The 16,982-nt window shown below is 47.5% G+C and overlaps 1 protein-coding gene across 3 annotated transcripts in view; it reads right to left on the bottom strand.

Moving 5' to 3' along the window:
• The window catches only part of IRS1 (insulin receptor substrate 1), a 72,459-nt gene extending 55,497 nt beyond the window's left edge, over positions 1–16,962 (bottom strand). For all 3 annotated transcript variants that reach the window (XM_024740557.1, XM_024740555.1, XM_024740556.1), the window contains exon 1: positions 12,718–16,962. In XM_024740557.1, coding sequence (XP_024596325.1) covers positions 12,739–16,485 — 3,747 coding nt within the window. In that variant the 5' untranslated portion in view covers positions 16,486–16,962 and the 3' untranslated portion in view covers positions 12,718–12,738. The remainder of the gene's footprint in view (positions 1–12,717) is intronic.
• Between the last annotated feature and the right edge of the window lie 20 nt (positions 16,963–16,982).

The raw sequence follows: 16,982 nt of genomic DNA, 5'->3' as shown, positions 1-16,982 counted from the left end.
ATACATTCTACTCCTTTGGTCATCAAATTAGCCCAGCCTTAATCAAGAGCGGAAACGGGAAAAGTCTCATATCTTGGCAATTAGGGTCAACTGCTGAGACCAAGGTAACTTTTTAGCAGAGTAGTAAGAAGTACCACACTTGCAAAATGGACTCGTTTAAATTTAATTCCTTTTCCCAGACCTTACCTATATTTTAGTAGAAGGGCTAATTAGCAACAATATACTGGAGTGGAATAAAAAGAATGAGCATAGGGACAAGTCAGAAGGCTACTCTATGAATCACATACTTAACAACTGGCCTCTTTTTAAAAATAGAGGTAACTATGATACAATAATTATTTTTCAAATACTTTTCTCATTGCTTTTGATATCTTAAACCTCAGTGAAAATGCTATGCTCTGACCTAGATCAGTAGGCTACAATTAACATCAGAAGAACTCTATTAGCAGAATAAAAGTTGATGAACTACTGTCGGAAGCAAAGAAATAAATCTTGTCAAAACAAAGCAAAGTTTCTGTCAATCTTTAAAAGAATGGTTTGGGGGAACAGAGGAAGTTTCCAAGGATTTCAGACACAGCAATGAGGCAGCTGTAATTAATTTTCCCCAAGTTTTCATATCCGGTCATATCAGATTGCAAAGACTCCTGTAATTTTGTTTGACTATTTTTTTTAATATATTGTTAAATCTGAATATGATTTTTTAAATATTTGGCAAATGAAATGGCTTGAGGTACTCAAAATATATCCAACAGTATTGTTTTTGTTTGGGATTTTTCTAAAGCCGCCTTCTCCTTGGTTCAACAACTCTCTCCAGAACTGTTTGTTGATATACAAATTTTTAACTCGGCAAGCATTTTGTGTGCACCTCCACAGATACTGGAGTCATGAAACAATTAGTGACACTACTCTCAAACAGTTTACAATTTTTAGTAGGAAGGAGTAGCATTAATCCAGTAATTAGAGCCAGGACAGGGGTTTCCAGCATCTCTCAGGAAGGGGTAAGCTTTGTAAAAGAAAGGAAAGAGACTGGGTGCTAGGTACACTGGAACCCAGCAAATCGAATACTCTAAATGTTTTCTTTGATCATTTAAATGTATTGATTTTACATTGCAAATGCAATTTTACAGATGGTGAAATCCATTCTGAACTCATCAGAGCTAAGAACTCTTTATTTATGTCCCTAAATACCTCCTGCCACTATTTTTTAAAATAATACTCCCCAAGCCAAAAAAAAGCCTGAAGTTTCTTTATCTCATGAGTAACCATAAATCATCTCAGTTGGGGTGGTGAGGAAGCCATAGAATGGGGTTCTATTCTTAGAGAAGAGACATTCATTTAAAATCCACGAAAAAGTAGCTTGTGAATTAGATCGAATTGGGTGGCATGGGTTTTTTTTTGTTTTTGTTTTTGTTTTCACACACACACACACACACACACACACACACACACACACTGTATTTTATTTTTACAAGAGATAAATAAACTGACACCAAGCATTGTAAATGGGTGACCACAACAAAAGCAACAATGATTGCAATTACCAAACACGAAACACACTCATACTAGGTCATGATATTAACATTCGGTCCAGTATGTGGCATGGGTTTTTGTTGAGGATTTCATCCTGCAAAGATGCTTTCCAAGAGCCCTGGTGGCTGGGAAGCAGGCTCTGAAGGGACAATAACATTCCTCCTGCGAGTTTCAAGCTGGAGGCTAAAAGCACCAACCATTCATTTTTCCGTCTTGAGACACATTCCTCACCCGGTTCAAAGGCCCGAGAAACAGCAAGCCCGCACACTTTCTGAAGGTCACCCCTTGCAGGGACTTGCGAGGGACCAAGGCTCAGGCTGCAAGATACCTTTAAAGACCTAGTTTTAGGAATAGAACCCTTTTTACTGGACTATACTTTCCATATCCTAACCCTCTGCCGCACCTCCCCACTCCCCCCCACACACACACGTGCGCGCACGCAGACACGCACACACACACACACGCAGTAAAGTTTAGGCAAAAGGGAAAGTTTTAACTATAATCCCAATGTCCAGGGCACCCTACAAGTGGAGGTAAAATATTTTCAGAAATTAAGTCATTACCCATTCTTTAAAAAAAAAAAATGTAATATTTATATTCCTTAATCTCACCAGAGGGATGGGGATCAACTTTGAAAGAATATTATTGTTTAGCTGTGGTTTAAAGCATGCACTGGAATTGGGAAAGGGGGCAAAAACAGCAGGCAAGGGAGGAGTTGAGCGGGGTAGGTAGGAGTTGCCAAGACTGGGTTATAAATACCCTCACTCAGCCAGCCCCTCACAACACTTTAGGGATCTCCCTCCCCTCCCTCTACCATGACATACTTTATACAGTGGCCCCATTTTGTTTTGTTCTGTAACCTCAGGAACATTTAAGACATTGGGGATTCTGGTAAAAGAAAAAGGTAAATACGGCCTGGTAGAAGATCTGGGGCAAAGAGTTTTAACTCCAGCTTTGGTTTTGAGTGGGATGTTGCCAACCCTTTGGGTTTGCTTTCCAATAATAAGCAACTCTGCATTACCCAGATCTGGGCTTGTGCTCAGGTGGGAAAACCTCTTTCAACCCATTTGAAAGTCTTTGACTCCATTTCAGTCATTGCTCCCCATCTCTCCTCACTCAAGTTTAAGTTCTCATCCGGTCCAGCTTCCTGTGTCCATGGGAAAAGGGCAGTCTTGGTGAAGAGGCAGAGGGATCGTTCAAGATACCTCATGTCCTCGGGCTCTGGGTGCCTTTCTAGGACAACATTTCATTTCCAGTCCTGTGTGAGCCGCCTGAGGACTGTTAGAAAGTATAATTCTCTACTCTAGGAAAATAGCATGAATATTTTCACCAACCACCGATGGCATTAAAAATATAGACAACAGCCTCTGGTACTAGAAGCTCCAAGCAGTCACTTTTTATGTTTTTCTCAGAGGTGAACTTCTAGCTCTCAGTCATCCAGCAAGAGGCATTAATTCATTTGAACTCTCAAAACTATGAGACCCTAGTGTCCAGAAAGTCTTCACAAAGATCCTTAACCTTTATACTTAATCCTACTACACTATATTAAGAACTAGTTATTCATTCAGTCTTGGGGTGGGGGGCTAAGGGGGTTGGGTGCCGAATACTTGAGTAATACCATGAAAATCTGAAAATTTAGACACCTTCCCCTTCTCCATCAATTAGCACAAACACCTCAATGTTAGAAAAGGTGACCATTTCTTAACTAATGCTTTTCCTCCTTCGTGGGTTATGTACTTCTTTTAACCTGAGTATTCAAAAGAGGCATGGAAAATAAAGAGTACTTTTCTTTTTCCCTTAAACAAAAACAAAGCAGTGAGTCTATTGTAAGAGGTATATTGTCTGCTGTGATCCTTTCGTGCAGAAATGTGGGGTCTGTGTGTTCTTCCATGGAAGACTGAGCTGTTGGACATTTACCCAACTTTCTATTACTAAGCTTCAAATTTTATGAGCAGCTCATCTCTGGAAAGATAAACAAAAAACGAGCATTGGTGGTGGCTTCTGAGAAGAGAAGCTGGGGAACTGGAGTGGCAGGAAGGCTTAATTTTCACTCTATACCTTTAAAAAAATGTTTAAACCACTTGAAACTTACAGCACATGCATGCATTGCCTATACCAAAATATTAATGAAAAAAATAGTGTGAATAGATACAGCAAACTATCATAAAACTTGGTGGTCTTTAAAAAAATGCTTTTTAATGTTTCTGGAAGAAACTACTATAAGCTTAAAAACAAGTATGACTGCACACCATCAAAACAAATAGAGAGAGAGAGAGAGAAAGCTTAAAAAAGAGAAGTGGCAAAATCTCAAAGAAGATTATACTTCCCGCCAGAAGGAAGCACAGGAACCAGAGGTCAGAGGCTTAGAGGTTTTCACTACTAAAAATAAAAACCACCTACCCAAAGGGGGAGAAAAAGTCCTTGAATAATAGAGCTTCTAAGACCAAAAGAAAAGATTTTACAATTTCTTTCGCAGCCCTCATCTTCACCCCATGTTTCCTAACACTGACCAACCCGTGACGAGTACTCACAAAACTCCTGCGCATTTAACACCTGGACCCCTCTCCTGGCTGCTTCACTTAGACCAAAGATATCTTTTTCTTGCTTCTTGTAAATATTATGCTTGCTAGCAGAATGGCCGAAAATGCACCATTCTCCCAAAGGAGAGTTTCAACAGCCTTATAAACTATTTAAGTATGCTTGTGCTACGGTGAGGCAGGAAGCCATGGTTAGATAGCTGCAAAACTTTAAGGCAGATGGGCACTTTAGCCCTGTAAGTATAGGAAAAATGCAGATTTTCATGGACTGCACCTTCTGAATCTCAATTTTTCCCCCCAAGTAAGCTGTGCCATAAGAAACTTGGTAATTACTTGGATGAATCCTCCTCGCTCCCATTTTTGTCCCCGTTTCCATGTCTTCATCCCCATCCTCTTAACAAAATACGTGTTATTTGGAATACCACAGGTGCTCAATGGTGTTTATTGAGGCAAAGTGGGGGAGGGGAATCATAGTTTAGGGCCTGTCTGGCCAAAGGCAGATCAGTTATTTTGGGGTTGGGAGGTGGGTGGCCTCCATTATTGTAATAACGGAGATGGAAAGTTCTTCTGATTATTCCCACAATCCCTAAAATTCAAGGCTAAGTATGATTATGTTTCATATCCCATAGAGCCCTTTTAATAATCTTTAAAAGAACAGGGAGATCATCATTGGAGAATATTGAATAGTAGTTAAATACATAGTAATTACTGAATATTTCAGAGAACTTCAATTGCTCTATTTTTAGCAAATGTCTTTTTTTAAAAATTTTGCCTGTCTCATTTAGATCATAACCTTCCTAAAAGAATCACAACTTTCTGTGTAAAATATAACTTGTTTGCCACACTAGATATATATGAAGGAAAACAACACCAAAAGAATGCCTCTTTGATCATTTCAACAAACATAACACAACTATCAATTTCTCAAGATTAACTGATACCGTTCAGTACCATGACCTAAATATGTCAGGGAGGATCAGAGAACTCACATCAAAGTATTTTTTGGTCAACAGAAAAAAAGGGGGGGAGGGAAGTTTATCAACATCTTTTTTCTTTACTACAACTTGGGTTATACTGGCATCTTCTTCAGCCCGACCAATTAGCAACCAGTGTATATGGGTTTGGCTCCAACAGGGCCAGGGGTGATGGTGGACAGTGTGACACAGACTGGAAAACAGCAACAACAAACACAGGGAATGGCAAAGGAAGACAATAAAGGCAACACAGCTTAATAAAATATTCAAGGTAGGGTAATAAAACCACAAAAATCTCCTCTCTGCTTGAAGATAAATACAATTAAAATTATAGTCTGACCCACGTATTTAATTCCACCGCTATCGTTCATGAAAATGCAGAAAGGGGGTTGAAAAAGAAAAGCAGCCTTTTCAACATAAACACATCATTTGTAAAAGCTCTGTTATTCAAAGATCACTGACTCACTGAAGAAGCACAAATAACATTTATCCAACCAAATCTGTTTTAACAAATAGATTATAGTAGAGCCTGCAGCAAGATTATTAAAATGGAAAACTTTCCTCTTCCCATTGATGACAGTACCTTATATTTATCTGATCTATCTTCCTCCTATTCCCATAAATTAAGAATGGGAGGGCTTCCCTGGGGGCGCAGTGGTTGAGAGTCCGCCTGCCGATGCAGGGGACACGGGTTTGTGCCCCGGTCCGGGAAGATCCCACATGCCGCGGAGCGGCTGGGCCCGTGAGCCACGGCCGCTGAGCCTGCGTGTCCGGAGCCTGTGCTCCGCAACAGGAGAGGCCACAACAGTGAGAGGCCCGCGTACCGCAGAAAAAAAAAGAATGGGAGAAAATACTACCATTTCTATACTGGCAGATAAGAATAGAAACAAAAAGATTATATTTACTAGTCTATCATTTTAAAAAGCTTTACAACAACTCTTTTTGCAACATTTCACAATAGTTTGAAATGAGTATACAATTATACCATACCAACATCAAAAATGAATTCTGTTAAATTAAAATTCAATGTGATTACAACTTCTGAGCCTGTTTCAATAACATTTTTAAAAGAACTTTTAAAGTTTGCCATATAGCTATGGACTCACAAGGTAATGAAATAATAAGTCAATTACATAATTATAAATGTGGTAGAGTATCTATTATTTTAAACACAAGAAAAGTATTAGGGGACTTCCTGGTGGCACAGTGGTTAAGAATCCACCTGCCAATGCAGGGGAAACAGGTTCGATCCCTAGTCGGGGAAGATCCCACACGCCGCAGAGCGGCTAAGCCTGTGCACCACAACTACTGAGCCTGAGCTCTAGAGCCCACGAGCCACAACTACTGAGCCCACGTGCCACAACTACTGAAGCCCACACGCTTAGAGCCCGTGCTCCGCAACAAGAGAAGCCACTGCAATGAGAAGCTCACGCACCGCAAGGAAGAGTAGCCCCCGCTCGCCACAACTAGAGAAAGCCCATGCACAGCAAGGAAGACCCAACGCAGCCAAAAAAAAGTATTAGTATGAAAAAAAGTTACAGAATCTTTAGTGTGAAACTGACTTCAAACTAATCCACAAGAAGCTATTTTCCTTGAATACAATTTCCAGTAACTCTGTAACATGAGGAAATAATTGAGGAAATGGATTTCTTTAAAACAAAGCAAAACAAAACCTTAACATTGTGAAATGTTCCATTATACTAAAACTACCAACCCACCAAAATAAAAGGAACCATTCATATACTATACAGCTAAGAAATATATATGATTATAGCAGGAGGATTGGAAAAGCATTAGGTCAATGAAGTTTTGATTGAAAAAGTCAATAAACTATTCTAATGATTTATGAAATACACATGGAGGTGCCCAAAGGGTAGGAACCTCTGAATACATTGGCAACTGGACAGTCAGGATTACACTGGGTCAGCAAAGCACTGTACAGCTCAGACGACCAATCAAAAATCCTGAAGCACAAAGTCGGACAACAATGATTTCTGCCAGCAAGAACTTTTTCACACATCTAACAGAGAAAAATGAAACTAAACAAAAACTTGTGCACAAATTCCTATAGTTCCCAATTGCCCTCTCAGATTTCCTCTCCATTCACTCAAGTGGATACCTCACTGAAGGATTCTGATGGAACAAATGAGAAACATTGTCCATAAACAGACCACCAGCGCAAGAAGGGGTGATTTCCAACATAATAAACAGAATAATGTCATAGACATGGATTGGTTAAAGCCTGACCTATACTGTCAGGTGGGGAGGGATGCTTCCAACAGCTGACCTTAGGGAGGAGGGAGAGGAACCGAATCCAGTCTAGAGAAGGTTCCAAAAATTTAGACTGGTGTAGTCAGGAAGGTTTGTCTTAAGGTCTGTTAAAACCTGAAAATGCCCCCTCCAAACAAGAAAGGTTAAAAATCAGTCCTGAATCAAACCATAAAGAGTGATCCAGGAGTTAGAACAGGACAGAACAGTATATTCTAATGCACTTCATTACAACCCCATCAATAGCTTCTTCAGAAAGAATCCTCATTACAACTGACCCATTAAAGAATATCAGCCATTTTCTCCAAAATATCCCTACGTTTAGAGCTGCAAAGGAAGTTAGAATAATTTAGAACAAAATTCTCCAGTTACTGGTGAGGAAATATGTACAGAGAAATTAAGTGACTTTCTCAAGGTCGCTCAGCTTAGTGAAGGGCACAGGCTGTGCTACAACCCAAGATCTCTGGCTCCCAGAAGCTGTTTTTTCCATTGTATCATTCAAGATAGCATTAAACTACTTTCCGGGAATTCTGATAAACAAACAAAAAAAAAAAAAAAAAAAAGGAGGAGGGAGGGAAGTATACCCTTTTGGATCCCAAGTCTCTTACTCTTAAGACAATCTTGGAGATACTGTGTTTATCTGGGGGGCAATCAGATAAATGACTCCAATATATGAAATTTTTTATGGATTTATTTTTAACACAAAAAGCTACCCAAACAATGGCAGGAATTAAGAGGATTGTTAGATGCTCAAAGTTTTCTGGAACAGCAGAGAAGCTCACTCCCACCTGCCTGATCAGAAGCAGTATTGGGGCACAGAATTACTCAAGGGCATAGAATCACTTCCTTACATTTTCACCTGCGATGTTTCAAAATGCTGCCTTTGGGGCTTATGATTCAGTGATTGCAACAGGGATTGCTGGCTGGTGAGAAATGCTTATTTGAGAGGGATGGGGAGAAGAAAATAATTCCATGGTATTTCTCTTTGTTATTTCCCCTCTTTATTGTACAAACGACAAATCTGAACAAATTTCCGATCTCATCTGGTACCACATTTCACACAATTTTGGTTATGTGAGGGAGCACAACACAAATCTAGCAAGCTTTCAAAATCAGTTCGCCCAGCCTGCCCTGATGAGCTGTCACTAGGGCTGTCACTGGTCAAAAGACAAATCTGTTTTTGAGAAGCAAGCAGCATTACCTCCAAGCTCAGTAAGGAACCCTACCCAAGCCCTTGTAACGAATTTCTAGATTCTCACGATTTGCAAGCAAGCTACATCAGACGTTTTCATTTCTCAGTGAGCTCCCATGGGCCGAGGATGGTCAGTTTTTGTTGATCTTATGTATCTTGGTGCTTTGCAAACTGCAAGCACTCAATAAAGGGTTGACCCTAACGTAATTTCAAGCCAAATGTGTTTTCCGAATGATCCCCACACGGTGCCAGCCACAGCATTTGTATTTCCTACTCCGTTTTTTTCTCTCCTCCCTCCCAATAGTAAGAGAAGTAAATGTAAAAATCTTGAGCCAACCCAATCAATCCTACAACCACGTGCTGTAGAGCTCCCTCCTGCTTGCAGATTTCAAGACAGGAAGGTGAAGGAACAGGAACGTGGCGTAGTAGTAAACCGTAGTAAAGAGAGGAGGGAAACAAAATGGGGCACGTCACATGGTCACGGCCTGGATTTTTCTCAATTAAATATAAGAGGAAGCGTGTGTTTCCGGCCTCTGTCAGTGGGCTGGTTGGACTTTCTCATTCTTAGGATTCTGGTCTAGATGGACAAGAATAAGGCCGAGTGCATAACATCCTCTGGGAGGGGGGTGGAGGGGGCGTGTACTTGCCTCAGTTCTGTGGGCTCCAGAGGGAGGGGGTGGAGGGAGAGGGGTGGGCTACGGAGGCCCGGCCCGCAGCCACCCCCGGACTCCGGACCAAGGCCCCCAATCAACCCTCGCCCGAGGCCCCTCCCCACCCCTGCTGCGGCTCGGCCTACGCTCGCGCTGATTGGCTCCGGCGGGGCCAATCAGAGCCCGGCTGCCCCGCCCGCTCAGGGCCAGACTCTGTACTGCTCTGCAGGGGCCGCGGCTCGCCCGCCACCGCCACCTCACACCACGCGCCGGGGAAGGGACCCGGCCGCCCCCGCGCCCCCAGGCGACCGGAGGAGGGCCGGGCTGGAGTCTTCTTAGGGTGGCCTCAGCCTTGCTGCAGATCTCCCGACCCCAGGCCAAAGGGGGCTTGCAGGAGGCAGGGGGAGCCAAGCCCCAAATAAATAGGGAGGAATGCAGGAAGCAGAGGTGACCGAGGAAACGGGAAAGTGCCAGAGCCCAGAGGGTGTGCGCCAGACAAAAAGGCCACACAGCGAGGGGACAGGAGGGAGGGAGAGGGAAGGAGAGATGGGAGGTAGTCGTTGGAGGTAGGCATCCTGGAAATCACAACTAGGAAATGCAGTGAAAGGAAGAAAAATGGCCCATTTTGTTTTTCAAGGGCACGTAACAAAATGACCAAAAAAAAAAAAAAAAAAGGAACCTTAAAGCAATGGCTGGAGTCTGTGTCTTTGCCAAAGCCTGCTCTACCTGCCCCGCTGCAGTTACAAAACTAACACACAAATTGCGGTAAATGCTGGTTGAAGGTAGATGGGCTGCTATGCCCTTTCTGCCCTCCCTTTTGGGCTCTCACTGTACTCTCTGCGGAGAGTAGGCCACAAGTACTGCGAAATTATGAAATGGAGCCAAAAAGAAAAAAAAAAGACAATGGCAGGAACATGAAATAAGAGGTGGGAAACAAGGGGCATAGGAGAGGGGGATAAAACAATCCAGCAGGTCAGAACCCAGAGGAGACACGGATGGCCAAGAGAGAGAAGAGAAACAGAAAAGGTGGTCAGACAGAAGGTGAATCAAGGGCAACCAGTAGTCCTGGCCACCTGCACTAAATACCTCAGAAATGTTCCAGTGAAAAATATTCAACAAGAAGAGCTGTTTAAAATGAGGGGTTAGGAGAAAGAGCACACACCTCTGAGCCCCTCATTCGTTTCCTATTTCAGGTTTTACCTGAGAAACAGGAAAGATAGGCAAAGATAGCAATTGCTGAGGAAGTTAGGAAAACAAGGTTTTCACAAACTAGCACACTCATTCCCAGGCAAAGTGGTTTGCCACAGACAGGTTTGATTTCTTTTTGTTTCAGATGATAGTTGCCTATTGCATCACATCTTTAAACTCAACAGGGCAAAGGCAGACAAGCAGAATTCAGGATGTAAATGTGCCAAGTAGCATTTGGTACCTCCCTTAAAACACACACACACACACACACACACACACTCATCTCTCTCCATTTACATCTTACAAATACACATTTTAGAATTTTTATTGCATGGTGCTATCAAAGCATGGTCTATTGCTACTCCAGGATTATTAAGGATATGCTTATATGGTTGTTCCAGAATATATTTTCCCTCAGAAAGCTAAGAATAGAAGATTGTTTTGTTTTGGTTGGTTCATTTTTAGTGTATCCTCCATATGAGGAGGATTTTATTTTAAAGCCCTTTTGAAAAACAAAAACTTTATTTGGTCATCAATTTCCTTCAGAACAAAATATTATTTATTCTACTCTCTTAAAAAACAAAACCTGTTCAAATTAAGAAAACAGGTGAGGAAAACATTGTTGGTTAGCCTCATCTTTCATCTCCTTTAAAAGCAAAATCTTAGTTCTGCTGGGTTTTTTTCCCTTCAAATTCTCATTCCTTTATAAGTGAAACACTTTGTAACACAAACAGTTAAAGTGGTAGAGATTCACATTTCCAAAAACATCATTTGAAATAACCAAAATTTTTACTGTTGAGGTAAACAATTAAATCTCTCTTCTAGAGAACGAATCATGAAAATAAATCTTGAATACTAATCAAATAAATGCTTTGTGTAATATATCACATCACCTAAAATCTTAGTTTGAATGTCTGTATACCTGTACCTTGTTCTACAAAACAGAAAATGATATGGGTCAAATATTAGAAACTGTTAGAATCAAGGAGACTGTGACCACATAATAAAAAAATACCTTTCAATAGGAACCCAATACACACATGAATTTCTTATGAATGGACACACATTAAGAAGAAAAAATGCTTTTAAAAGCTCATTCGGTGAAGCATATATAAAAAGACTATCACAAGATAATCAGTTTGTCAGAATAAAGTGTTTGCAAATGCTGGAAATTTCTACATTGCCAACTCATCTCATTATTTGCAAACTATACTCCTCTCCTCCTCCCACAATCATGACCACCAGAAAACAGTCTCAACAGAACCAAGGGCAGGCTAATTTCCTATTACAAATGTTTCTCGTTTTCAATACAGCCTTAGCCACAGACCACCTGAAGCCAACTTTCAACATTTACTGAGGCATCTACTCTTGAACTTAAAAGGCAAACAATAAATATCCTACAAACGAAGAGTACAAGGGTTAGCCCTTACATTCAGCGCAGATGAAAACCAGACTCTTCCATTTCCCTGACTTAATATTCCTTCTTTTCAATGTAAAAATGTTAAGTAATTTTACAGAAGATGTACAGTAGCCCCAATATGACCTGTGTGGTGTCTCTGTGCGGGCCTTTGCAAGAAAAGACAATTGTAAGGCACACAAGCTGAGATGAATTTTCATAACTCTTAACTCAGTAATGGGTCCCAGACGCACGCAGACTTCACTGTATAAAAGCAGCCGTGCCTGTGAGGTTGTGGGTCAGTGTGTGAGTAATATTTCATAAATCTTCATGCAGGAAGGAACAAAAAAAAATGTCGCCAATAATTATGTTCTAAAGAGAGTCACAGACAGGTATTTCTTTAAATACGTAAGCCTAAGCAAGCTCTTACTTCTGAATCTTTTTAGGGCAACAGGAATAAAAATTGATGCTTCCCACTGCTATTTATGTTGCCTTGTTATTGTGAAATCACAGAACCAAAGTACACAGAGCAACTTGATAAAATCACCCTTAAGAGCTCTGAGAAATTACCTTTACATGAAGGGCTTAGCCCCTGTATTAATAAATATTTTTATAGAACTGTCCCTTCCAGAGACTGACCTAATTGTATAGTCAAAAGAAAACTTCGATAAAGAGATCAAGGTTCTTATACATGAACTTCACAAACCTCAGAACTGGTATGGTAGGATATATGTCTCGGAAATACCAAAGTACTTCACTTGGGAACCTCAAAGGAAAAAGCCCTCCGGTGGCTGCTCCTACAGATTTATCGGGCCATCAGCCAGGTGTCATCTCCTGTGCCCTGACCCCTCCCTCCTAGGAGTGCACTCCCTAGAGAAGCCGTGGGGAGGAGAGGGAAGAAGGCGCGGGGGCAGGGGAACAGAATTCGAGAGCAAGGTTAAAAGCAATTTTGTCTTCTGACTTTTGTCACCATGAAACGCACCTGCTGTGATGTCCAGTTGAGCTACTGGAGGTCCTCTGGCGGCTTCTGGAAACTGATGCTGGCATAGGCGCTTAAATCCTCGCTGGAGCGGCTGGTGGAGCCGCCCTCGCTGCGTCCCAGAGGCTGATGAGGGGGTGGGGGAGGAGAAGGCTGCGGCGGAGCGGGACGCTCTTGAGGGCTCTGGTTGAAGTCCTTGACCAAATCCAGGTCTATGTAGTTAAGCCCATTCTCCAAACCCCCGGTGGCCCCGCACACTTGGGCCAGCTCCTTGGGGGCTCCCCCGAGCTCCCCAGGCCGCAGCCACACGTTCTCAAAGGAAGCAGAGCTGTGGCGTTTCACGTCCTCCGTGCTGCTGCTGCCACCACCGCCGCCCCCGGCTGCAGCCCCCCCTCCGAAGGGCACCGTGTTGCCTGCCCGGGTGGCACTGGGCGTCGAGGAGAAGGTCTCGGAGCTGTGCCGCCTCCTGCACCCTTGCGGGTCGGCACGGATCACTTTGGCACTCTGGTTGCGGTTGGGACTGAGGTTCACCCGCGTGAAGGCACTCGAGCCCCCGGGTCCCTGCGGGCCCCCCAGCAGGGAAGAGCGGGCCGCCAGCTCCTCTGCTCCTTGAGGCGCGGCGGGGGAAGCAGAGGCCTTCGAGGATGAGGAGGGCGTGGCCGCGGCGGCCCCAGGCAGGCTGGCCTCCTCCACGAGGCCGCTGCCGCTGCCGGTCCGCATGTCCGCATAGCTGATGGGGGCGACTGGCGAGGTGTCCACGTAGCTCTGCCGGGGACAGCCCATCTGCATGGTCATGTAGTCACCCCGGCTGCTGGGCACTGCCCTGGTGGGCCTGCACACGCTAGCAGCTCCAGGGGGTGCCGGGCCCATGCTGCCCGGCTGGACCCCGGGGCTCTCCCGCCAGGCGGCCCTCCGGCCCGGCCCCAGGTCCATGTTCATGTACTCTTCCGCGCCCGTCTCCTCCTCTCTGGGAGCCGGCTGGAGCTGGGATGGACACCGGACAGAAGGCGAGCTGTGGGAAGCCCCCGGGCCTGATAAGTAGCCCGGCTGATCGCTCCCAAATTCAATATTCACATATTCCCCTGGGCTCTTGGGCTCCGGAGGGGGCAGCAGGGGCGGTGGCGGCTGCGGCTGGGGCTGCGGCTGCTCTCGGGCCCGGGGTAAGGTGCTGGCCTTGGGGTCCCCCAGGGACAGCCTCGTGGGCCGGGCCAGGCGGCTGTTGGTCTGGGCAGCTGTGTCCACCTTTCGAGGCAGATGGGGCTGCAGGACCTGATGGTGGAGATGCGGGAGGCCGGGCTCGGGCCTAGCCGCGCAGTATCCCCCGCCCAGGCTGTCGCTGCTGGTGGACGAGGAGGAATCTTCCGCCGCCGCAGCATAGAGGAGTCGACCCGAGCTGGAGGAAAGGCGGTGGTGCTGGTGCCGGGCGCCCTCCTCCAGCTCCCCGGGGCGCTGGGTGTGCTTAAAGGACCTTGGCAATGAGTAGTAGGAGAGGACTGGCTTGTGCTGGGGGTCCTCAGGGCCATAGTAGCAGTCGGAAGGGCTGCTGGTGTTGGAGTCTCCCACTGGCGACATGTTCATGTAGTCACCCGTACAAGACAACAGCTTGCCGCTACTGCTCTCCACAGGGAGTTTGGGGTGTGGCAGGGCGTGAGAGTGGTGGCCCCCTACCCCATTCGTCCAGAGCTTGCCATAGCTGCTCCCAGAAGGGGCGGCACCGCTGCTGCCGCCGCTGCTGGGCCCGCCTCCAATGTCAGGAGAGCAGCTGCCGCTTGGGGACATCATCATGTAGCCATTGGGGTCCACTCTCTGGGGATGGCGTCTGATGGGGTTGATGATCTGCTGAGGGGCAGACACGCTCTTGGGGCTCATGGGCATGTAGTCCCCACTGCCCTTTCGGCTCCCGGGCACTGGGGCCACCCCTGGGGACATGGGCATGTAGCCATCATCGGTGTGGAGGTTGGAGGTGTCTGGGCGGTGGTGGCCCACACGCCGCTCCAAGGGGTGCATTTCCAGACCCTCCTCTGGGTAGGAGTGGGTGGGCACGAAGGCGGAGTGCCGGTAGCTGGGCACTCGGCCTCCACTGCCACCTCCTGGTGGGTAGGCAGGCATCATCTCGGTATATTCCTCAATGGAGGCCACAGAAGACTGGGATGGGGTCTTCTGGTGGGAAATGGTAGGTGACGTGCCAGCAGAGTGAGTCCGCTTTCGGAACCGATTGTCCAGATCTGCAGCACTAGCTGCTTCATCCCCTGTCAGGGCTGGGCTCGTGCCCAAGCCGGCTGCCGGGATGTAGCGGGGACCGTTGCCACTCCGAGGCAAAATGTAGTGACCATTGGGGGCCGTGAGGGTGGAGGCCCCCTTGCCTCCCATGCAGATGTAGTTGCTCAGTTCCTCCTCACCGCGGGCCGGCGGGGTGTGGCCCAGGGAATCCGGGGTGACACTGCGGAAGGAACTTCGGAAGTCGCAGGGACTGGAGCCATACTCATCAGAGGAGATGAAACCGCCATCACTGGGGGAACCGGACACGGAAGCACTAGACCGCCGCGGGAAGAGACAGTCCGAGGTGGAGCCGTGGCCACTGGTGCTACTGGACGATAGACTGACCGGGCTGGTGGCGGAAGGCGAGCAGCGAGAAGAAGGCATGGGGATGGAGCGGCTGTGGTTGAGAGGCGGGTGCAGCCGGGAACTGCCCCGATGCCGGTGGGCATGGGTCCTGTTGGTGCTGGGACTCACAGGACTGCCGTCCACAGAGGCAGGGCGAGACATGGTGCCTTCGCCATCACTAGAGGCGCGGACCCGGAAGGAGCCCTGCTTCCCGCCCACCAAGCTGGCCGGGGAGGTGGCAGTGATGCTCTCTGTGCGCGAGCGGCGGGTCAGCCCCACCTGGCTGGGTGGAGGGTTGTTGAGGTGATGCCTGCGCAGGGGGACACTGATGGGGTTGGAGCAGTTGGAGGAGGACTGGCTCTTGCTTCGAGGGCGGAACTCATCGCTCATGGCCCGCATGGCTTCCAAGATCGTCTCGTGCATGTTCTGGGCCACCACAGAGTCATCCACCTGCATCCAGAACTCCCCGGGTCCCGTCACTGCGGAACGGCCCACTTCGATGAAGAAGAAGTTCTCTGAGTGGCCACAGCGCCTGATGTTCATCAGCTGCAGCACCACCGCGGCAGCCTCCGAGTTCAGCTTCACGAAGCTGATGGTCTTGCTGGTCAGGCAGAGGCGGTAGATGCCAATCAGGTTCTTTGTCTGACCCAGGCCCTTGGGTTTCAGGATCACCTGCCAGACTTCCTTGAAGGCGGGTCCTGGGGGCACGTCCCCGTAGCTCAAGTCCTCCCCAGCCTCGCCAAGGCCGGAGCTGCCACTGCAGCTGCCCCCGCCGCCTCCCGCCCCGGGGGCCGCGGCCCCGTCGTGGTGGCCCTTGGCACGGTTGTGCAGCTGCAGGAGGGCCTGGTACCAGCTGTCCTGCTCGGCCTCGCTGTCCGCCGCGATGGCAAAGTGCTCGTCCCGGGTATAGAGGGCCACCAGGTGCTTGTTCTTGGAGTCGGCCCGCTTGTTGATGTTGAAGCAGCTCTCGAGGGGGATCGAGCGTTTGGGGGCGCTCGACTTGTGCCGCCACTTCTTCTCGTTCTCGTAGTACTCGAGGCGCGCCGGGCCCCCCGCCTCGCTGGCCGCCCGCAGCACGAAGAATCGCTTGTGCATGCTCTTGGGCTTGCGCAGGTAGCCCACCTTGCGCACGTCGGAGAAGCCGTCGGTCTCGGGAGGGCTCGCCATGCTGCCGCTGCCGCTGCCGCCGCCGCCGCCGCCGCCACCGCGCGGAGGGAGGCGCCGAAAAACAACCGGGCGGGGGGCGGAGGCTCCTCGCCGCGGCCCCGCACATGCAAACAGGGCTGGAGGCGGCAGAAACCCTGACTCCGAAATCCACGCCGCCCTCCGCGCCGGGGAGGGGCAGTAGAGGAGGACGCAGCAGCTGCGCCAAGGCAATAGCCCCGACCGGAGTTTACTGGCGTTTCATGCCCTGCAGGGAGGTTGCGCGTCCGGCGCGAGTGCAGCCCGGATAACCCGAGAGCCAAGTCTCCTCTCAGCCGCCGCGGCCGGGAAGAAGCATCTCTCGCCGCCGGGGCCAGAGTCCGGCTCAGGCAGGCGGCGGCCGGGGGTCCTGGCGTTGCCCCTCCAGACGCGCGCGCCTTCCCTCCTGAGTTCCCCTCTGGAAGTAACGATTCCCGAGGCAAATTAAATATCCTTGGGCAGGTGGAGGAGAGCTGCCAAGT

Source organism: Neophocaena asiaeorientalis, unplaced genomic scaffold (genome assembly GCF_003031525.2).
Source record: "Neophocaena asiaeorientalis asiaeorientalis breed wild unplaced genomic scaffold, Neophocaena_asiaeorientalis_V1.1 scaffold388, whole genome shotgun sequence".
NCBI classification, from domain to species: Eukaryota; Metazoa; Chordata; class Mammalia; order Artiodactyla; family Phocoenidae; genus Neophocaena; species Neophocaena asiaeorientalis.
Note: the sequence above shows the minus strand (reverse complement) of the source record. Positions and strands in the feature narration are given on the sequence as shown.